Here is a 23,082-nt window from a genome sequence, read left to right as displayed (position 1 = left end):
GGGGAGGGAGGGAGGGAGACAGGGGAGGGGAGGGAGGGAGAGGAGGGGAGGGGAGGGAGAGAGGGGAGGGGAGGGAGGGATAGGACAGGGAGAGGACATGACAGGGAGAGGGGGGACACACAGGGGCAGGGAGACCAAGCGCCCCAAAATTGCCCTCGCAACGCGGGGCTCCCCAGCTAGTTAAATATATTCAAGAAGGAGTTAGATATATTTCTTAAGGCTAAAGGGATCAAGGGATATGGGAAGAAGGCAGGGACAGGGTATTGAATTTGGATGATCAGCCATGATCTCATTGAATGGTGGAGCAGGCTCGAGGGGCCAAATGGCCTACTCCTGCTCCTATCTTCTATGTTTCTATGTTTCTATAATCATGGTGAGCAGCGGCAAATCATGGTGTGATGACCAGGCGTTATTGTGCAATCCCCTCCCCTGCCCTCGTTATCTCTCTCTCTCTCAGTATGAACCAACAAAGAGAAGTGTGAGGCAAGACCAACGGGCTCATCGATGCGCACTCTACTCATTAGATGACGTAACCTGGCGCCCCAATCGCCTATAACACCAGCGCCTGCGAGGTGCGAGAATAAACCGGAGGAAACGATCCCGTGGCCAATCTCAGGAAATCTTCTGGTGACTTGAAACTCCGAAACTGGGTGGTGCCCTGAGAGAGGTCTTTAAGAACGATGAAGGGGTTCGATGGGGTAAACGTAGAGAAGATGGTTCCACTTGTAGGGCGAGACCAGAACCAGGGGCCACGAATAGAAGATAGTCAATGATAAATCCAATAAGGAATTCAGGAGAAACTTCTTTACCCAGAGAGTGATGAGAATGTGGAACTCGCTACCACAGGGAGTGTTCGAGGTGAATAGCAGAGATGCATTTAAGGGGAAGCTAGATAAGCACATGAGTGAGGAAGGAATAGAAGAATTTGTCAACAGGCCGAGATGAAGTAAATAGAGTGGGAGCAAGCTCGTGTTGACATAAACATCCTGGGGGTTACCATTGATCAGAAACTGAACTGGACCAACCATATAAATACTGTGGCTACAAGAGCAGGCCAGAGGCTGGGTATTCTGCGGCGAGTGTCTCACCTCCTGACTCCCCAAAGCCTTTCCACCATCTACAAGGCACAAGTCAGGAGTGTGATGGAATACTCTCCACTTGCCTGGATGAGTGCAGCTCCAACAACACTCAAGAAGCTCGACACCATTCAGGATAAAGCAGCCCGCTTGATTGGCACTCCATCCATCCACCTTCAACATTCACTCCCTCCACCACCGGCGCACCGTGGCTGCAGTGTGTACCATCTACAAGATGCACTGCAGCAACTCGCCAAAGCTCCTTCAACAGCACCTTCCAAACCCGCGACCTCTACCACTTAGAAGGACAAGGGCAGCAGACGCATGGGAACATCACCACCTACAAGTTCCCCTCCAAGCCACACACCATCCTGACTTGGACCTGTATCGCCGTTCCTTCACTGTCGCTGGGCCAAAACCCTGGAACTCCCTTCCTAACAGCATTGTGGGTGTACCTACACCATATGGACTGCAGCGGTTCAAGAAGGCGGCTCACCACCATCTTCTCAAGGGCAATTAGGGATGGGCACTAAATGCAGGCCTAGCCAGCGACGCCCACATCCCATCAATGAATTTTAAAAAAACACCGGCATGGACCAGTTAAAGAAAAAAAAGAAAGACTTGCATTTGTATAGCGCCTTTCACGACCACCGGATGTCCCAAAGCGCTTTACAGCCAATGAAGTACTTTCTGAAGTGTAGTCACTGTTGTAATGTGGGAAACGCGGCAGACAATTTGCGCACAGCAAGCTCCCACAAACAGCAATGTGATAATGACCAAATCATCTGTTTTTAGTGATTTTGGTTGAGGAATAAATATTGGCCTGGACACCGGGGAGAACTTTCCCCCCCACAACCTGCTCTTCTTTGAAATAGTGCCATGGGATCTTTTACATCCACCTGAGAGAGCAGTCGGGGCCTCGGTTTAACGTCTCGTCCGAAAGACGGCACCTCCGACAGTGCAGCACTCCCTCAGCACCGCACTGGGAGTTTCAGCCTAGCTTTATGTGCTCAAGTCCCTGGAGTGGGGACTGTGAACCCACAACCATCTGACTCCGAGGCGAGAGAGTGCTGCCCAATGAGCCAGGGCCGACAGTTGGGCCGAATGGCCTGTTTCTGTGCTGTACATTCTGTGTAAATTCCTCGTGGGCCTCCTCCTAAAGCCAACAAGCAAAGGCTTCAGAGGGTCATGGTTCCCCATTATGTAGAGACTGGGAAGAGTTTGCAGGCTGAGAGAAAAAGCAAGCGAAGTGACTGCATTTACCAGCAAGGCATCTCCTGCGCCAGACTCCCACTCAATGTGGGGCTGTGGGTGGTGGGACGGGGGGGGGGGGGCGGAGGGTGTGTGGGGGGGGGGGGTGCGGTTGTTGAGAGGGGGGTTTCCTTTTGTTATACTTCTTTAATATGCAACTACTGGCCAGGTTCACTGGGCTGCAGCACTGGGCCTACGAGGAACGGTTGCTCAGGCACTCGACTGAAGAAGGATCTCAAGTGGGAAAGAAAGCTTGCCTCTGAGCCACTTCAGTCACCTTCTCTGTAAATAGACGACTGATCAAAGTTTCTTCTGTGACACAAATGTACTCTCAGCTGCGCCCGCGTGCGCGCACAAACATATTAAAGAGGCCCCCTCATTGCAACTGTTTCTTTGAAGTCCGCGCGAGGCCAAGGATCACTCAGGTTTTCTTTTCTCTGAAGCTAGGCCTTCCAGGCTCTAATCTAAAATTCAAGGTATCTTCGAGTGGTGCTACAGGCTCAGGCAAAGCTTTCAAATCCGTCATTTCCACATCACACGATCGACAGCTTAGAGCGCCTCTTCACAATCAGCCTTTACCCACACACGGCGGGCTGGGAGAGGAGACGGGGCGGCTGGGGGCAGGGGGGGGGGAGATACAGGGGCAGTGAGAGCCTGTAGAAGTAACAAAGCGATCGGAGCAGCTCTCAAGTGCGATAAATTAATCGTCCATTTTTATACTCGTCAAGGCAACCGGAGGTTAGTGGAGCGCTTTCCTATTTCAGACGCCCCCCACCGACCCCCGAATTTAACCGCCCGCCCCCTCACCGCCCCGCCTGGTGGACACCGTGCGCCAGGGTGGGTGGGGGTGGGGGAGCGGGTGCGGGGCGGTTTAACCGAGGGCAGCGACTGATCGCAGCTATACTGGGTTGCCAACTCTGGCTGGGTGTATTCCTGGAGGTGTCACCACATGACCTCCCACCTCCAGCCGTCTCGCCATTGGTCGCCCGACACGTCGCCCCCCCCCCCCCACCTCCCCTCGGCCAATCGGAAAGCGAACAGACTCTTCGCTACCCGATTGGATGATTCGTGACTGTCAATCAAACGGCCATTCCCCCCCCCACCCCCACCCCCCGCCAATGTCCAATATTTTAATAACTAAGGTGTTCAAAGAAAATAAAAGAAAAACTCAATTTTCTGAACACCCCCCATGATTTTCCTCCCCGGGTTTTGCTGGCGGCAATGTCCTGGAGATTAATCGTCAATTCCTGGCGGGCCTTTGTATAAATATGCAGATCAGGTACCAATGACGTCATCGGGCCTCGATCTGCTACATTACCTGGAGGCCTGAGCAGTGGGGGAGGGGGGTCGGAGGGGAGCTGTGGGGGAGGGGGGGAGGGGAGCAGTGGGGGAGGGGGGCAGTGGGGGAGGGGGGAGGGGAGCAGTGGGGAGGGGGAAGGGGAGCAGTGGGGAGGGGGGAGGGGAGCAGTGGGGGAGGGGGGAGGGGAGCAGTGGGGAGGGGGGAGGGGAGCAGTGGGGAGGGGGCACTGGGGGAGGGGGGGCGGAGGGGAGCACTGGGGGAGGGGGGAGGGGAGCAGTGGGGGAGGGGGAGGGGAGCAGTGGGGAGGGGGGGAGGGGAGCAGTGGGGGAGGGGGGGAGGGGAGCAGTGGGGGAGGGGGGCAGTGGGGGAGGGGGGAGGGGAGCAGTGGGGAGGGGGAAGGGGAGCAGTGGGGAGGGGGGAGGGGAGCAGTGGGGGAGGGGAGCAGTGGGGAGGGGGGAGGGGAGCAGTGGGGAGGGGGCACTGGGGGAGGGGGGGCGGAGGGGAGCACTGGGGGAGGGGGGAGGGGAGCAGTGGGGGAGGGGGAGGGGAGCAGTGGGGAGGGGGGGAGGGGAGCAGTGGGGGAGGGGGGAGGGGAGCAGTGGGGGAGGGGGGCAGTGGGGAGGGGGGCAGTGTGGGAGTGGGGAGGGGAGCAGTGGGGGAGTGGGCAGTGGGGGAGGGGGGAGGGGGGGAGCAGTGGGGGAGGGGGGGAGGGGAGTAGTGGGGAGGGGCGGAGCGGAGCAGTGGGGGGGAGGGGGCAGTGGGGGAGTGGGGAGCAGTGGGGGAGGGGGGCAGTGGGGGAGCAGTGGTGGAGGGGGGGAGGGGAGCCGTTGGGGGGGAGGGGGGCAGTGGGGAGGGGCGGAGGGGGGCAGTGGGGGGGGAGGGGAGCAGGGGGGAAGGGGGGAGGGGAGCAGTGGGGGAGGGGGGCAGTGGGGGGGGGTGGAGGGGGGCAGTGGGGGAGGGGAGGGGGGAGCAGTGACGGTTTCCCCGTCGGGACAAACATCCCGGAAGCGGGGATCGTCGGCCAGAAGAGGCCCAGGCAGTGGATCAGAATGGGTACGGACAAGTCACTGAGAATATTTATGGAAGTTAAGGCCAGGCCGCTGAGATTGTCCAGGCTTCCACGTGCCCGGACTGCCCGGGTGAGCTGCCCACTTCGGTGCTCGTGGGTACCGTAACCGCCCATCCCCCCGACCCGCTTTTAAAATCGGGGCCCCAGTGTCAACATCAAGCACTTGCATGTCAGGCACATCGTAGTTAGTGGGAGTACCTTTACCACACGGACTGCAGCGGTTCAAGATGGCGGCTCACCACCACCTTCTCAATGGCAACTAGGGATGGGCAATAAATGCTGGCCTTTCCAGTGATGAATTAATTAAATAAAAGTTACACAATAAAGCTCCCTCCACACTGTCCACTGTCCCATCAAACACTCCCAGGGCAGGTACAGCACGGGTTAGATACAGAGTAAAGCTCCCTCTACACTGTCCCATCAAACACTCCCAGGGCAGGTACAGCACGGGTTAGATACAGAGTAAAGCTCCCTCTACACTGTCCCATCAAACACTCCCAGGGCAGGTACAGCACGGGTTAGATACAGAGTAAAGCTCCCTCTACACTGTCCCATCAAACACTCCCAGGGCAGGTACAGCACGGGTTAGATACAGAGTAAAGCTCCCTCTACACTGTCCCATCAAACACTCCCAGGGCAGGTACAGCACGGGTTAGATACAGAGTAAAGCTCCCTCTACACTGTCCCATCAAACACTCCCAGGGCAGGTACAGCACGGGTTAGATACAGAGTAAAGCTCCCTCTACACTGTCCCATCAAACACTCCCAGGGCAGGTACAGCACGGGTTAGATACAGAGTAAAGCTCCCTCTACACTGTCCCATCAAACACTCCCAGGGCAGGTACAGGACATGTCCGTGCGTGTAAGTGCATCTAGTATCTCCTTCGGTTTGGGATTCCATTTTTATCCGGCTGTGCCTCGGGATGTTTTGCTATGTTTTAGGCGCTGTTTAAATGTAAGTTATTGTTACAAAATGTCGGGGCGAGATGACCGAGGACTCTGCCACAAATAGTGGAGTGGGATGTGTTGGGGGGGGCGGGGGGGGCGGGGGCGGGAATGTGCCGTCGACCAGAGTCACAGGAGCAGAGTGGGGGCACAGGGCTGGAGGAGGTCCCAAAGTTCGAGAGGGGCGAGGGCATGAAGGGGATTGAAGACGAGGTGTCCCAAAACAATGTGTTTTGGGAATGGGGGAGCTGATCCAGGTTTCCTGGCTCTGAGGCAGGAAGCAAAGGGTAATGGTCGAAGGGTGTTTCTGTGACTGGAAGGCTGTTTCCAGTGGGGTTCCGCAGGGCTCAGTACTGGGCCCTTTGCTTTTTGTGGTATATATCAATGATTTGCACTTGAATGTAGGAAGTATGATTAAGAAGTTTGCAGATGATACAAAAATTGGCCGTGTGGTTGATAATGAAGAAGAAAGTTGCAGACTGCAGGAAGATATCAATGGACAGGTCAGGTGGGCAGAACAGCGGCAAATGGAATTCAATCTGGAGAAGTGTGAGGTAATGCATTTGGGGAGGGCGAACAAGGAAAGGGAGTACACAATAAATGGTAGGACACTGAGAAGTGCAGAAGATCAGAGGGACGTACATAAGAACACAAGACGTAGGAGCAGGAGTCGGTCATTTGGCCCCTCGAGCCTGCTCCGCCATTCAATAAGATCATGACTGATCTGATCTTGGCCTCAATTCCACTTCCCTGCCCGCTCCCCATAACCCTTGATTCCCTTGGAGTGCGTGTCCACCGATCCCTGAAGGTAGCAGGACAGGTAGATAGGGTGGTTAAGAAGGTATACGGGATACTTGCCTTTATTAACCGAGGCATAGAATACAAGAGCAGGGAGGTTATGCTTGAACTGTATAAAACACTAGTTAGGCCACAGCTAGAATACTGCGTGCAGTTCTGGTCACCACATTACAGGAAGGATGTGATTGTACTAGAGGGGGTGCGGAGGAGATTTACGAGGATGTTGCCTGGGCTGGGGAATTTGAGCTATGAGGAAAGATTGGATAGGCTGGGGTTGTTTTGTGAGGGAATAAGCCATATTTCAAAAAGATACACCATAATATGAACAGAATTCTGATATTTATTAATACATGATATACTGGGTTTAAAAGTCTGGAAAGCCTTGGCGACACAGACTGCAAACAGAAAACAGGCTTCTGAGATGAATTGGTTTGACAACAAAGTTGTAAAAACCAAACAAGCTTTGAAATGGGAATTAGTTAAATATACTAAAACAATGACTCTATTGAAATGGCAGTTTGGCGCTTCCAGAGGGTCTAGAGTTTGGAGGGAACACAATGAGAAGACCCAGTTTAAGGTGTTATAAGCTAACACATTGAACAGAAACACAAACATTAAAAGAACCATCTTTGAAAAGATGACATCAAGTAAAAGAAACACCTGCTGGTCAAATAGTTTTATGTTAAACTTGGAAGACAGGAAACACGATTAAATATGCAATTGAGATAGCTAGAAATGCATGAACCACCCTAGTTAAAAGTGCTATCTGGAGGACGGTAACATCTTCAGTCATTCCTTTCCTTTAGGGAGAGATAGCCTGAACCTTTAGACCCATATAAGCGTTTTATGGAATTCGGCTATCTCTAACTTAAGTTGAAGGTAATAGGAAATAGGCAACCTTGGGGGTGGGGGCTTGAAGCTCAGCTCAGGGCCAAGGGATGAGAGGGTTGTCCTATGAGGGTAGATTGAGTAGAATACTCCTATCTTCCCTGGAGTCGAGAAGAAAGGTGATCTCATTGAAACGTATAAAATTCTTAGAGGGCTTGACAGGGTAGATGCTGAGAGGCTGTTTCCCCTGGCTGGAGAGTCTAGAACTAGGGGTCACAGTCTCAGGTTAAGGGATCGGCCATTTAGGACTGAGAAGAGGAGAAATTTCTTGGAATCTTTGGAATTCCCTATCCCAGTTGTTGAGTATATTCAAGGCTGAGATCGATAGATTTTTGGACTCTAGAGGAATCAAGGGATATGGGGATCGGGCGGGAAAGTGGAGTTGAGGTCGACGATCAGCCATGATCTCATTGAATGGCGGAGCAGGCTTGAGGGGCCGTATGGCGGAGGAGGCTCGAGGGGCCATAATGCGGAGCAGGCTCGAGGGGCCGTACGGCGGAGCAGGCTCGAGGGGCCGTACGACGGAGCGGGCTCGAGGGGCCGTACGGCGGAGCGGGCTCGAGGGACCGTACGGCGGAGCGGGCTCGAGGGGCCGTACGGCTGAGCGGGCTCGAGGGGCCGTACGGCGGAGCGGGCTCGAGGGGCCGTACGGCGGAGCGGGCTCGAGGGGCCGTACGGCGGAGCGGGCTCGAGGGGCCGTACGGCGGAGCGGGCTCGAGGGGCCGTACGGCGGAGCGGGCTCGAGGGGCCGTACGGCGGAGCGGGCTCGAGGGGCCGTACGGCGGAGCGGGCTCGAGGGGCCGTACGGCGGAGCGGGCTCGAGGGGCCGTGTGGCGAAGCAGGCTCAAGGGGCCGTATGGCTGACTCCTGCTCCTAATTCTTAGGTTCTTATTTTCTTAGAGTAGAACAGTGAGATACAGGGAGGAGATGGGAATGGGGAACAGAACAGCGGTGGTCAGTCCTTAGCCATATTTGTTCCTCTCACTCTTTACTCCTCTATCTGACAGGCCCCAGTAACACTACAGTCAGATAATCAGAGAGGGGATCTGCAGGCTTGGGAGTCCTGAGTAAATATTGGTGCTGTGCTCCATCCGCTGTTCACAGTGGGTACTACAGGCATTGGCGGAAATGCAATTAAAACTCTCAGGCCTGGACCGGGCGCGCAGGGAATGATCCCCGAGCCTGAATGGATAGGCCCGAGGCGCAGAATGGTGGGGATTGTCACGAAGAAGGGAGCGAGGCAAAAAAGTTGTCAGTTTGTCAGCGTATTTGGATTAGTAACGGTCTAAGATGTTGATAAGACTAAGATAAGCTGCCGGCACAGGGCCACATGGCCGGATGGCCTCTTTCTGTGCTGTATGATTCTATGTGGAGCTCAGAAGTGCAACACATTTGGATTCATAGAATTCAGGTTCATAGAATTATGTAAAATTTACAGCACAGAAACAGGCCATTCGGCCCAACTGGTCCATGCCGGTGTTTATCTGAGGAAGGATGTTCTTGCCATGGAGGGAGTGCAGCGAAGATTCACCAGACTGATACCTGGGATGGCAGGAATGACGTATGAGGAGAGATTGGGTCGATTGGGCTTATACTCGCTGGAGTTTAGAAGAATGAGAGGGGATCTCATTGAAACTTATAAAATTCTAACAGGACTAGACAGACTAGATGCAGGAAGGATGTTCCTGATGGCTGGGGAGTCCAGAACCAGGGGTCACAGTCTAAGGATAAGGGGTAAGCCATTTAGGACTGAGATGAGGAGGAATTTCTTCACCCAGAGAGTGGTGAACCTGTGGAATTCTCTACCACAGAAGGCAGTGGAGGCCAATTCATTAAATATATTCAAGAAGGAGTTAGATATATTTCTTAAGGCTAAAGGGATCAAGGGATATGGGGAGAAGGCAGGGACAGGGTACTGAGTTTGGATGATCAGCCATGATCTCATTGAATGGCGGAGCAGGCTCGAAGGGCCAAATGGCCTACTCCTGCTCCTATCTTCTATGTTTCTATGTTTATGCTCCACACGAGCCTCCTCCCGCCCCTCTTCATCGCATCCTATCAGCATAACCTTCTATTCCCTTCTCCCTCGAATGTTTATCTAGCTTCCCTTTAAATGCATCTACACTATTCACCTCAACCACTCCCTGTGGCAGCGAGTTCCACATTCTCACCACTCTCTGGGCAAAGAAGTTTCTCCTGAATTCCCTGTTGGATTTATCAGCGACTATCTTATATTTATAGCCTCTAGTTTTGCTCCCTCCGCAAGTGGAAACATCTTCTCTACATCTACCCTGTCGAACCCCTTCATCATTTTAAAGACCTCTATCAGGTCACCCCTCAGCCTTTCCTTTTTTTTTAGAGAAAAGAACCCCAGCTCAGTTGTAAGTGATGTAATAAACCTCACTACACACTTGGTTGGAGCATAAAGCAAGGCTTTAATCAACTTGTTTCAGAACATGGAGGTCTAGTTGTACTTCACTAGTTCCTTGTCTTACAAAATGTCCCTGGCGAGCTGGGCCCACGCCCGAGTGTTTATACTCCTTGGACGGCGCCACCAGCTGGCCGTCCAGTGTTATTTCATGAGTAGTTTCTTCATGATGATGAGATTTATAACAGTAAGTATTGCCTATTAAGTGTATGGTTTAGGCACTTCTGCATATACTGTAAGCTTAATAAACTAATGGCACCAGAGTACAATGTTTATGAACCTTATTGATTTGAGGAATAAATCATAACTAAGAAGCTTTCGTAGCTTACTGATCCTTACATCTACTGCCTCCCCGCACAAACTGCCGCATTGGTGATGTGGCCCTTATCACCAAATCACACCTTGGTCTCCCCCTCTACTCCTCTGGCACTTTGTCCTGCTTTCGGTACCTCACCTTGTTCCACCCCTCTTGCCTGTTCTTTAAAATCCTTATTCTCTACCGCCCACTCAAGCCCCACCCTGAAATATCCTCACTCCTTCCTTCCCTCAACCTCGGCACTCCTCATCCTCGGAAACTCCAACCTCCATCTCAACTCACCTTGCCCTCTCGTCTCCGTTCACTGCCCTCCTGTCCTCACTTGACCTCTCCCTCCATATAAACTCTCCTCGCCATATTGACGGCCACCCCCCCCCTCGATCTCACGTGGCCTCTCTATTCCCATCGTTCCAATCACAGACAAGGCCATCTCTGATCTCTTCCTTGCGGCTCTTTCCCCATTTCCAACCCCACTTCCTTCTGCATCTGCCCCCGGAAAAACCCTCTCCCCCAAGTCCCTTACAACAGCACTTTCAAACAACAACTTGCATTTATATAGCGCCTGTAACGTGGTAAAACTCCCAACTGCCTGGCCTTTGGCTCTCTGTTTGCCATGATACTTCCGAAGCCATCAATCAGTCACCTCTGCCTTTGATGCCCTTGTCTTCAGTAAAACAACTCTCTCCCACCTGATCGTTCCCCTCAGCACGGTCCCCATTTTCGCTCCCTTAAGTCCAAGGGGGCGCCGACTCAGACGTACATGGCACACAACTGGTTTAGCCATTCGTCGCCAGGTCCGGCCGGAGCACGTCAAGCCCTGCTCTCCCGCTGCTCAAACTGCTCACTGCTCCAGGATCACTCCGCAGAGCAAAGGTAACCCCCCCCGACTTCTCTTCTCCGCTACCAACCGTCTCCTTATAAATCTCTCTCAAAATAATTCAATGCAGGTGAAACGCTTTTAAAGGGCTCCAAGGTTTATGGAAGTGCTTTCCTGCTAATTGATGACAAAGCCACAACACGTGAACACTGGGACAAGTGTCCTATTAAAGGTAGAAAATCACTGGGTTCTGTCTTGCCTTACTGAGGAAATTCTGGTCGCCCTATTATAAAAAGGATATAGAGGCACTGGAGAGGGTAAGATTTACAAGGATGATACCAGAAATGTGATGGTATACATATCAGGAAAGGATGAACAGGCTGGGTCTCTTTTCTCTTGAAAAGAGAAGGCTGAGGGGTGACCTAATAGAGGTCTTTAAAAATCATGAAAGGTTTTGATAGAGTGGATACAGAGAGAATGTTTCCACTTGTGGGGAAGAGCATAACTAGAGGCCATCAATATAAGATAGTCACCAAGAAATCCAATAGGGAATTCAGAAGAAACTTCTTTACCCAGAGAGTGGGGAGAATGTGGAACTCGCTACCACAGGGAGTGGTTGAGGCGAAGAGCATTTAAGGGGAGGCTGGACAAGCATATGAGGGAGAAGGGAATAGAGGGTTATGCTGATAGATTTAGATGAGGAAAGACGGGAGGAAGCTCGAGTGGAGCATAAACACCGGAACGGACTGGCTGGGCCGAATGGCCTGTTTCTGTGCCGTATATCCGGTGTAATCCTATGAAATAACAGACCAGATAAACATCATTATTGCCCCATGACATTGACCTGCCTTCGAAAAGACTCGAAGGCTTTCTCCTGATTGCTGCTCCCTCCCTGGCGCCCCACATGGTGAGGCCTGGTCCTGCCGGCAGCTCAGTGGCGCCAATCAGGTCGTTCCCGCCTGCACCTCCCACTCCCCCACCCCGCGCCTGCCACCCCGCCCCAACTCCGGCCGCCGGCAGGTGACAGAACCCTGTTCTACCCCAGGGGCAGAATAAGACTGAACTTTGCCCCGGGGGCATATTGAGACTGAACCTCACCCCACGGGCAACACGAGACTGAACCTTACCCCAGGGGCAGGTGCTGAAGACTTGTGCTCCAGAACTAGCCTCGCCTCAAGCCAGCCTGCTTCAGTACAGCTACAACACTGGCATCTACCCAACAATGTGGAAAAATGCCCAAGAATGTCCTGTCCACAAAAAGCAGGACAAATCCAATCCTGCCAATTACCGCCCCACCAGTCTACTCTCAATCATCAGCACAGGGATAGAAGGTGTCATCAACAGTGCTATCAAGCAGCACTTACTCACCAATAACCTGCTGACCGATGCTCAGTTTGGGTTCCGCCAAGACCACTCGGCTCCCGACCTCATTACAACCTAGGTCCAAACATGGATAAAAGAGCTGAATTCCAGAGGTGAGGTGAGAGTGACTGCCCTTGACATCAAGGCAGCATTTGACCGAGTGTGGCATCAAGGAGCCCGAGTAAAATTGAAGTCAATGGGAATCAGGGGGAAAACACTCCATTAGCTGGAGTCATACCTAGCACAAAGGAAGATGGTTGTGGTTGTTGGAGGCCAATCATCTCAGCCCCAGGACATCGCTGCAGGAGTTCCCCAGGGCAGTGTCCTAGGCCCAACCATCTTCAGCTGCTTCATCAATGACCTTCCCTCCATCCTAAGGTCAGAAATGGGGATGTTCGCTGATGACTGCACAGTGTTCAGTTCCATTTGCAACTCCTCAGATAATGAAGCAGTCCATGCCCGAATGCAACAAGACCTGGACGACATTCAAGCTTGGGCTGATAAGTGGCAAGTAACATCGCACCACTCAAGTGCCAGGCAATGACTATCTCCAACAAGAGAGATTCTAACCACCTCCCCATGACATTAAACAGCATTACCATCATCGAATCCCCCTTCATCAACATCCTGGGTGTCACCATTCACCAGAAACTTAACTGGACCAGCCACATAAATACTGTGGCTACAAGAGGTCAGAGGCTGGGAATTCTGTGGCGAGTGTCTCACCTCCTGACTCCCCAAAGCCTTTCCACCATCTACAACGTACAAGTCAGGAGTGTGATGGAATACTCTCCACTTGCCTGGATGAGTGCAGCTCCAACAACAGTTAAGATGCTCAACACCATCCAGGACAAAGCAGCCCACTTGATTGGCACCCCATCCACCACCTTAAACATACACTCCCTCCACCACCAGTGCACCGTGGCTGCAGTGTGTACCATCTACAAGTTGCACTGCAGCAACTCGCCAAGGCTTCTTCGGCAGCGTCTCCCAAACCCGCGACCTCTACCACCTAGAAGGACAAGGGCAGCAGGCACATGGGAACACCGCCACCTCCAAGTCACACACCATCCTGACTTGGAAATATATTGGCCGTTCCTTTGTAGTCACTGGGTCAAAACCCTAGAACTCCCTAACAGCATTGTGGGGAGCACCTTCACCACACGGACTGCAGCGGTTCAAGGCGGCTCACCACCTTCTCAAGGGCAATTAGGGATGGGCAATAAATGCTGGCCTTGCCAGCGATACCCACATCCCAGGAACAAATGAAAAAACAAATGTGTAAGGATCAGTAAGCTAGTTAGAAGCATGTAGGCATTTAAGTAGAAACTGACAGTGGTTAAGGGATAAATTAGATTAACTCACACACTGGACACACAAAGATACTGGACCAAGTAGTTAGTAGGATGGCTGAGAATGGAATGTATATAATTGCTGGACCAAGGTCAGAACATCTGGTGAACAGCAGGAATGAGACTGAAGACTAGGCCGCTCTGTGGTAAACATTGAAAGCGATAAAGGAGTGAAGATTCTGCAGGACAATCATGGCTATTCATGCGTGTGGAATGTCTGGAGAATAAACAATAATGAGCATGTGCGAAGGGGCAGTGATCTGTGCGATGACGAACGCACTTAAATATTAACCACGAATACTCACGCATTAATTCAAATTCAAATCGCTTTATTGGCATGATAAGGTACATCTTATGTTGCCAAAGCATCAAAATACATTTATGGTTGAACACATAAACGCAGTTCTATTCATACAACTGCACAGAATGTGTGTACCTTATGTAAATAACCAAATAAAAGCTACTACCCTTTAGGAACTCCAAGTAGTTTTGATGAGACTACTGCGAGAATGTGATTACGATGTCCGATGAGTTCTTGGTTCACGAGTAGATTTGATGTTGATCTCAAACACTGCATGTAGTGGGTTGTATTCATGTGTTTATATATAATTATCAGACGTCTCTATCGCGAGTCCACAAGCCTGTATTAAAAGTGAAGGATAAGGGTTATCCAGAACCCAGCACAGCCAAAGGGTAGAATGTGTTGTTCCAACGTTGCCCCATCCCAGGGGCAGAATGGGGTGGTCCCGTGCTCAGGCTGAGTGTAAGAGATGGGGGCGGTGGTCCCTCGTTCAGGCTGCGGTGGAGTGGACCGTTTTCCCAAATCAGACTGGAGGGTGGTCCCTCTCTCGGGTCGGTCTTGTGCGCAGTCGGAGGAGAACAGTGGGAGGGAAAGTAGAAGAGGGTTCCCTCGCTTGGGGCAGTGGGAAAGGGAGGGTTGGTCCCAACGCTCAAGCTTGAAGGGGGTGGGGGGGGGGGGGGGGGAAGAGAAGGGGTCTGATCCCGTGCGGCTCCCATGCAGCCGTCTCAAAGAAAACTCTTCGGCGATGGAAAAAAGTACCAGAGGCAGGAAGTGTTTTTAAATCAACTAACCGCTACGTTTATTACGGTGCTGCAATTTGGACACAAGTAAATATCGAAGTGCGAGCACCGGCAGAGTAGTTTCCAACAAACATTTTTTTTGAATGGATTCTATTGTTAGAAATAAACACCATATTCACAATGGGGCATTCTGCACAGGAACGCCCTCCGACGTCAGAGGCAGCAGCCATTACATGGCTTTGGAACCAACACTTTTTCGAAAACTTCTTTTTTAATGCAATTGGATTAAACCATTAACAAATATTCACTGGCGAGTCTAACATATCGTGCTTCAAAATTAGTGCCACAGCTAATAAATGAACGTACGCGCGTGTTTATTGAAACAGGAATCGGAATTTCGGATGAATGGAATAGAATCTTTATTTCTAGAATCTGTTAAGCTTTTCCCCCCCACCCCTAAGTGAACGGAGGCTGCCTTTCGACAAATGGCTGCAATTTAAACGTTATTAGCAATTTAAATGTACCAAATATTCCACAATGGAATACAATGATTACAAAGTTATCATACTTAAATACAGATATGTTTCAGAACAAATACAGTACAGCACATTAACCTGGACTCCAATTCACTCATCTGCAACAGGATTATATCAATACAAAAATCAGGAAGTTGATTATTACAGTCCATGGTCTCACTCTTGCCTCGTCAGTGAAACGTTAAAATCATGACAATACAAAGATTTTCATTTAATCATTTTTTTTCTCTTCCTCCGGTTTCTCCATTAGAGCTTTCGGGGAACTATTATCTTTTGACATCACGGGCTCTTCTCCGCTTGTCCCAAATTCATTCATTCGACTGAGATCTACTCGATAGATCCAGCGCTGATACAAGTAGATGAAGAATACCACGTCTAATTTCAAAGAAAGGAGAAATGCATTTTATTTCGGACGGTGATAAAACTCAAAAAGCCACAATGGGATTTGACCTGTCTTTCGGATTGAGCCGTTAAACCGAGGCCCCCTCGGGTGGGCATAAAGGATCCCACGGCGCGATTTGAAGAGGAGTTCTCCCCGGTGTCCTGGGCAATATTCATCCCTCAAGCAACACCATAAAAACAAATTATCTGGTCATTATTACATTGCTGTTTATGGGAGCTTGCTGTGCGCAAATTGGCTGCCGCGTTTCCTACATTACGACAGTGACTACACTTCAAAAGTGATCCACTGGCTGTAAAGCGCTTTGGGGCGTCCTGAGGCTGTGAAAGGCGCTACAGAAATGCAAGACTTCACAGGGAAGATCATACTGATGCAACAAGCTGCAGTTTGCATTATGACAAACTTGCATTTAACGTACAAAATGCCTACGGCACTTTACAGAATGCTTGCAAGAGGAGCAGTAACGAGAGCTTTGGAGGGATGATTGAAGGTTTGGGAGCAAATGCGGGACTTGAGAAAGTTAGAGAGGGACAGAGGTGTAGAGATGTCTCGGGTGGGGAGTTCCAAAGGGCAAGGCCGAGGCAGCTGAAATCTCTGGCACCACTGGTAGGGTGCAGAGAGTTTAAAGACTAGAGTGCAGGAAGGAGTGTTTGCAGACGACACAAAGCTGGGTGGGCGTGTGTGCTGTGAGGAGGATGCCGAGAAACTCCAGTATGATTTGGACAGGTTGGGTGATTATATTGCATCTGCCATGCATCTGCCCAATGTGAATAAATGCGAGGTTATCCACTTTGGTGGCAAAAACAGGAAGGCAGATTATCTGAACGGCGATAGATTGGGAAAAGGGGAAGTGCAATGAGACCTGGGTGTCCTTGTGCACCAGTTACTGAAGGTAAGCATGCAGGTGCAGCAGGCGGTTAAGGCGGCAAATGGTATGTTGGCCTTCGTAGCGAGAGGGTTCGAGTACAGGAACAAGGATGTCTTGCTGCAGTTGTACAGGGCCTTGGTGAGACCGCACCTTGAGTATTGTGTGCAGTTTTGGTCGCCTTATCTAAGGAAGGATGTTCTTGCCATGGAGGGAGTGCAGCGAAGATTCACCAGACTGATACCTGGGATGGCAGGAATGACGTATGAGAGATTGGGTCGATTGGGCTTATACTCGCTAGAGTTTCGAAGAATGAGAGGGGATCTCATTGAAACTTATAAAATTCTAACAGGACTAGACAGACTAGATGCAGGAAGGATGTTCCTGATGGCGGGGAAGTCCAGAACCAGGGGTCACAGTCTAAGGCTAAGGGGTAGGCCATTTAGGACAGAGATGAGGAGGAATTTCTTCACCCAGAGAGTGGTGAACCTGTGGAATTCTCTACATAGAAACATAGAAGATAGGAGCAGGAGTAGGCCATTCGGCCCTTTGAGCTTGCTCTGCCATTCAATGAGATCATGGCTGATCATCCAAATTCAGTACCCTGTCCCTGCCTACTCCCCATATCCCTTGATCCCTTTAGCCTCAAGAAATATATCCAACTTTTTCTTGAATATATTTAATGAACTGGCCTCCACCACCCTCTGTGGTAGAGAATTCCACAGGTTCACCACTCTCTGGGTGAAGAAATTCCTCCTCATTTCAGTCCTAAATGGCTTACCCCTTATCCTTAGACTATGACCCCTGGTTCTGGACGCCCCGGCCATCAGAAACATCCTTCCTGCATGTAGTCTGTCCAGGCCTGACAGAATTTTATAGGTTTCGATGAGATCCCCTCTCAATCTTCTAAACTCCAGTGAGTATAAGCCCAATCGACACAATCTCTCCTCATACGTCATTCCTGCCATCCCAGGTATCAGCCTGGTGAATCTTCGCTGCACTCCCTCCATGGCAAGAACGTCCTTCCTCAGGTAAGGCGACCAAAACTGCACACAATACTCAAGGTGCGGCCTCACCAAGGCCCTGTACAACTGTAGCAAGACATCCTTGTTCCTGTACTCGAACCCTCTTGCTACGAAGGCCAACATACCATTTGCCTTCTTAACCGCCTGCTGCACCTGCATGCTTACCTTCAGCGACTGGTGCACAATAACACCCAGGTCTCTTTGCACTTCCCCTTCTCCCAATCTATTGCCATTCAAATAATAATCTGCCTTCCTGTTTTTGCCACCAAAGTGGATAACCTCACATTTATCCACATTATAGTGCATTTGCCATGTTTCTGCCCAATCACCCAACCTGTCCAAATTGTACTGGAGTTTCACGACATCCTCCTCACAGCTTACCCTCCCACCCAGCTTTGTGTCGTCTGCAAATTTGGAGAGATTACATCCAATTCCCTCGTCCAGATCATTAATATATATTGTGAACAGCTGGGGTCCTAGAACCGATCCTTGCGGTACCCCACTAGTCACTGCCTGCCACTCGGAAAACGACCCGTTTATTCCAACCCTTTGCTTTCTGTCCGCCAACCAGTTCTCTATCCAAGTCAATACCTTGCCCCCAATCCCATGTGCCTTAATTTTGCACGCTAATCTCTTATGTGGGACCTTATCGAAAGCCTTAAAGTCCAAATACACCACATCCACTGGTTCTCCCTTATCTATTTTACCAGTTACATCCTCAAAAAATTCCAGTAGATTAGTCAAGCATGATTTACCTTTTGTAAATCCATGTTGACTTTGTCCGATCCTGTCACTGCTTTCTAAGTGCTCTGCTATTACATCTTTTATAATAGACTCTAGCATTTTCCCCACTACCGATGTCAGGCTTACCGGTCTATAATTCCCCGCTTTTTCTCTACCACCTTTTTTGAATAGTGGGGTAACATTAGCTACCCTCCAATCCATGGGTACTGTTCCAGAGTCTATCGAGTTCTGGAAGATGACCAGCAATGCATCTACTATCTCTAGGGCCACTTCCTTAAGTACCCTAGGATGTAGACCATCAGGCCCTGGGGATTTATCAGCCTTCAGTCCCATCAATTTTCCCAACACCATTTCCCTACAAATACTGATTTCTTTCAGTTCCTCCCTTTCATCAGACCCTATGTTCCCCGGCATCTCTGGGAGGTTATTTGTGTCCTCCTTTGTGAAGACAGAACCAAAGTATGTATTTAGTTGGTCTGCCATTTCCTTGTTCCCCATTATAAATTCCCCTGATTCTGACTGCAAGGGACCTACGCTTGACTTCACCAATTTTTTTCTCTTCACAGATCTATAAAAGCTTTTACAGTCAGTTTTTATGTTCCTTGCTAGCTTACTCTCATATTCTATTTTCCCTTTCTTAATTAATCCCTTTGTCCTCCTTTGTTGACTCCTAAACTGCTCCCAATCCTCAGGATTATTGCTTTTTATGGCCAATTTATATGTCCTCTCCTTGGGTCTTATGCTATCCCTAATTTCCCTTGTTAGCCACGGTTGAGTCACCTTTTTTGTTTTATTTTTATGCCAAACTGGGATGAACAAATTCTGTAGCTCATCCATTCGGTCTTTGAATGTTTGCCATTGCCTCTCCAGCGTCAACCCTTTGAGTGACATTCCCCAATCAATCCTACCCAACTCGCTCCTCAGACCATCGTAGTTTCCTTTATTTAAATTGAGGACCCTTGTCTCTGAGTCAACTACTTCATTCTCCATCTTAATGAAGAATTCGATCATATTATGATCGCTCCGACCCAAGGGGCCTCGTACAACAATATTGCTAATTAATCCTCTCTCGTTACATAATACCCAGTCTAAGATGGCCTGATCTCTGGTTGGTTCCTCGACATATTGGTCCAGGAAACCATCCCGTAAACACTCCAGGAATTCCTCCTCCACAGTATTGTTACTAATTTGGTTGGCCCAATCTATATGTAGATTAAAGTCACCCATGATGACTGCTGTGCCCTTATTGCACGTTTCTTTAATTTCCCTTTTAATGCCATCCCCAACCTCCGCCTTACTGTTTGGAGGTCTATATACCACTCCCACTAATGTTTTTTTCCCCTTAGTATTTCTCAATTCTACCCATACAGATTCCACCTCATCAGAGCTACCACAGAAGACAGTTGAGGCCAATTCATTAAATATATTCAAGAAGGAGTTAGATATATTTCTTAAGGCTAAAGGGATCAGGGGAGAAAGCAGGGACAGGGTACTGAATTTGGATGATCAGCCATGATCACATTGAATGACGGAGCAGGCTCGAGGGGCCGAATGGCCTACTCCTGCTCCTATCTTCTATGTTTCTATGAGTGCAGGAAGGAGTGTAGATCTACAGAAAATATGCCGTGACTTCCTCAGTGGTATTGGAGGCAAATGGCGGGGTGGTCAGAATGGGGTTCGAGGAGATGGTTAGTCATGGAGGGAAGCCTAGTGTTGTCCTTCCACCCCCAGGATATTTTTGGAATAGTAGGTGATTTTAGCAGAAGAATGCGAGGCGCAGTAAAGCTAGATATGGTCGATCTGGGTCTAGCGATTAATAAGGCGGGTTATGCGCCAGCTATGCTTCAGTTTGCATCCTTCAGATTGAAGGGAGTCGAGATACGGGATGTACTGAGGGAAGCAACGGGAATGGGAGATGGTGACTGTTCTGCAGGTAGAAGGTGGAGGGTAAGTGAATGGTTTAATCAGGTCAACAGCAGCAGAGGTGTCATGGCGGGTGGAGGGTCAAACGAGAGGGAGTTGGAAGTTCGAGAGAAGTATAAAAGATCAGCTTGAAAATAGGGGTGGAAAGAATTATTTTCAGAATGGGTGGCAAAGGTCACTTGTGCTGTCATGTGATCTGCCCCTATATCATTTGACGTGGTTTTAAAATTTATGTTGTGCGTTATTCTGAGCCAAGTTTCGAATTCCTCCACCTTAAAATTACTGTCATAAGAATTAGGAGCAGGAGTCGGCCATACGGCCCCTCGAGCCTGCTCTGCCATTCAATAAGATCATGGCTGATCATCGACCTCAACTCCACTTTCCCGCCCGATCCCCATATCCTTGATTCCCTGAGTCCAAAAATCTATCGATCTCAGCCTTGAATATACTCAACGACTGAGCCTCCACAGCCCTCTGGGGTAGAGAATTCCAAAGATTCGCAACCCTCCGAGTGAAGAAATTCCTCCTCATCTCAGTCTGAAATGGCCGACCCCTTATCCTGAGACTCTGCCCCCTAGTTCGAGACTCTCCAGCCAGGGGGAATCAACCTCTCAGCATCTACCCTGTCAATCCCCCCTCAGAATCTTGTATGTTTCAATGAGATCACCTCTCATTCTTCTAAACTCCAGAGAGTATCGGCCCATTCTACACAATCTCTCCTCATAGGACAACCCTCTCATCCCAGGAATCAATTTGGTGAACTTCCTTTAAATACGTGGTACCCAGACCTATGTACTAGTACAGCAAGGTTCTAAAGTCTGAACACCCCAAGCAAAAATGCATCCTTGTTTTTTCCTCAGCAAACCAGCGCAAGCCCGAGTCACCAACACGATCAACCTCATTTTAAAAGGACACTATGTCATCACTGAAGTACTTCTCTCCTCCAGCACTCGAATACCAAAAGGTAGCTCATCAGCAGTCTGTACATCTAGTCATAGAGCGGGGAATTCTATGACCCTCCTGCCGATAAATCACAAGGGGTGTTTTACTTCACACTGAAAGTAATGCCACACAAGTGAAACTTGCATTAGAAACACAGAAAAATAGGAGCAGGAGTCGGCCATTCGGCCCTTCAAGCCTGCTCCGCCATTCAATATGATCATGGCTGATCCTCTATCTCAATACCATATTCCCGCTCTCTCCCCATACCCCTTGATGCCTTTGTGTCTAGAAATCTATCTATCTCCTTCTTAAATATATTCAGTGACTGAGCCTCCACAGCCTTCTGTGGTAGAGAATTCCACAGGTTCACCACCCTCTGAGTGAAGAAATTTCTCCTCATCTCAGTCCTAAATGTCCTACCCCATATCCCGAGACTGTGACCCCTCGTTCTAGACCCCCCAGCCAGGGGAAACATCCTCCCTGCATCCAGTCTGTCTCGCCCCGTCAGAATTTTATACGTTTCAATGAGATCCCCTCTCATCCTTCTAAACTCTAGTGAATACAGGCCTAGCCGACCCAATCTCTCCTCATACAACAGTCCTGCCATCTCAGGAATCAGTCTGGTGAACCTTCGCTGCACTCCCTCTATGGCAAGTATATCCTTTCTTAGGTAAGGAGACCAAAACTGCACACAGTACTCCAGGTGTGACATTAATGCCCGTTAGTTGGGACAGCACGAGACTTTCTCACCTTCTCAGTCTGTGTGGTGGGAGGGGGGTGTAAAAGGGTTGGCTATTCAATGAATTCATTTATAGATTTTAATTCAACCACTTACCATCTCTCAAACATCCTATTCTGTACATCATTGGCATTTTGATAACAAATGCAAAGAGATCATCAATAAAGGTATTTAATGCTTTGTAGGTGAGCATCCTCCACGGGAGATGGGCTACTGACTTCAGCTTATAATTAATGAATAGCTGTGGTGTCATCGTTATAAACCCTGGAGGAAGGAAACACAAAATAGATATTTACGACCTTTAGAATCATAGAATGATACAGCACAGAAGGAGGCCATTCGGCCCAGCATGCCTGTGTCAGATCTTTATCCAATTAGCTCCACTCACCCGCTTACTCCACAGCCCTGCAAATGTTTCCCCTTCAAGTACAGGAAATTCTCGTTTAAACGGCACCTAAATATCCGGAATTCTCTATTAACCGGCAAAATTCTCGCGCCGAAAACAACACCTCAATAACCGGCAATATTACCGAGTCTGAGTCTCCCGCGGTGGCCGAGTTAGTCAGTGGGGGTAGTTCTCCAAACTGCCACTACTCGGCTTCTTGGCGCTGTCGGAAGTCGGAACACCTCAATACCCCTGTAACAGGAGTCTGACTCTCCCGCGCTGCCGGGAGTCTCTTCCGACCCGCCATTTTACAGGGGTACTGTGTGTCTCCCACGCTGCTGGTAGTCACTGCATTGCATTACCCTCAACTGGCAGTACTGTACTTAATCAAGCATCTTCCACCATCCATTTAACACAACATTCTGTAGGCGAGTACCCAATTACTGTATACTGCACATTTCTTGATTTTTAAAAATTTCTCTGTTAAAAATAGCCTCGGTAGATAACCCTCTCCGTCATCCGGAATTTTTGATCAACCGGCAACACGCCGGTCCCGTTGGTGCCGGATACCAAAGAGTTTCCTGTACTTGTCCAATTCCCTTTTGAAAGTTACTATTGAATCTGCTTCCACCGCCCTTTCAGGCAGCGCGTTCCAGATCACAACAACTCGCTGCGTTAAAAAAAATTCTCATCTCCCCTCTGGTTCTTTCGCGAATGACCTTAAATCTGTGTCCTCTGGTGACCGACCCATCTGACACTGGAAACAGTTTCTTTTTATTTACTCTATCAAAACTCATGATTTTGAACACTGCTATTAAATCTTCCCTTAACCTTCTTCTCTCACCCCACCACCCCGCCCCACCCAGCCTACGAACCAAAA

At 49.8% G+C, this 23,082-nt stretch overlaps 1 protein-coding gene across 2 annotated transcripts in view; it reads right to left on the bottom strand.

Annotated features, from left to right (window-relative positions):
• Nucleotides 1-14,675: 14,675 nt before the first annotated feature.
• clptm1 (CLPTM1 regulator of GABA type A receptor forward trafficking) overlaps nt 14,676-23,082 on the bottom strand; it is a 60,280-nt gene continuing 51,873 nt past the window's right edge. For both annotated transcript variants that reach the window (XM_085973456.1, XM_085973457.1), the window contains exons 13-14: nt 21,914-22,081; nt 14,676-15,554 (exon numbers count right to left, since the gene is read on the bottom strand). In XM_085973456.1, the coding sequence (XP_085829582.1) occupies nt 15,391-15,554; nt 21,914-22,081 (332 nt within the window). In that variant the 3' untranslated portion in view covers nt 14,676-15,390. The remainder of the gene's footprint in view (nt 15,555-21,913; nt 22,082-23,082) is intronic.

Source organism: Somniosus microcephalus, chromosome 34 (genome assembly GCF_052327205.1).
Source record: "Somniosus microcephalus isolate GS21.2 chromosome 34, FLI_Smic_1.0, whole genome shotgun sequence".
Taxonomy (NCBI): Eukaryota; Metazoa; Chordata; class Chondrichthyes; order Squaliformes; family Somniosidae; genus Somniosus; species Somniosus microcephalus.
The sequence above is the reverse complement of the archived record's forward strand: the minus strand, read 5'-3'. Positions and strand labels throughout refer to the sequence as shown.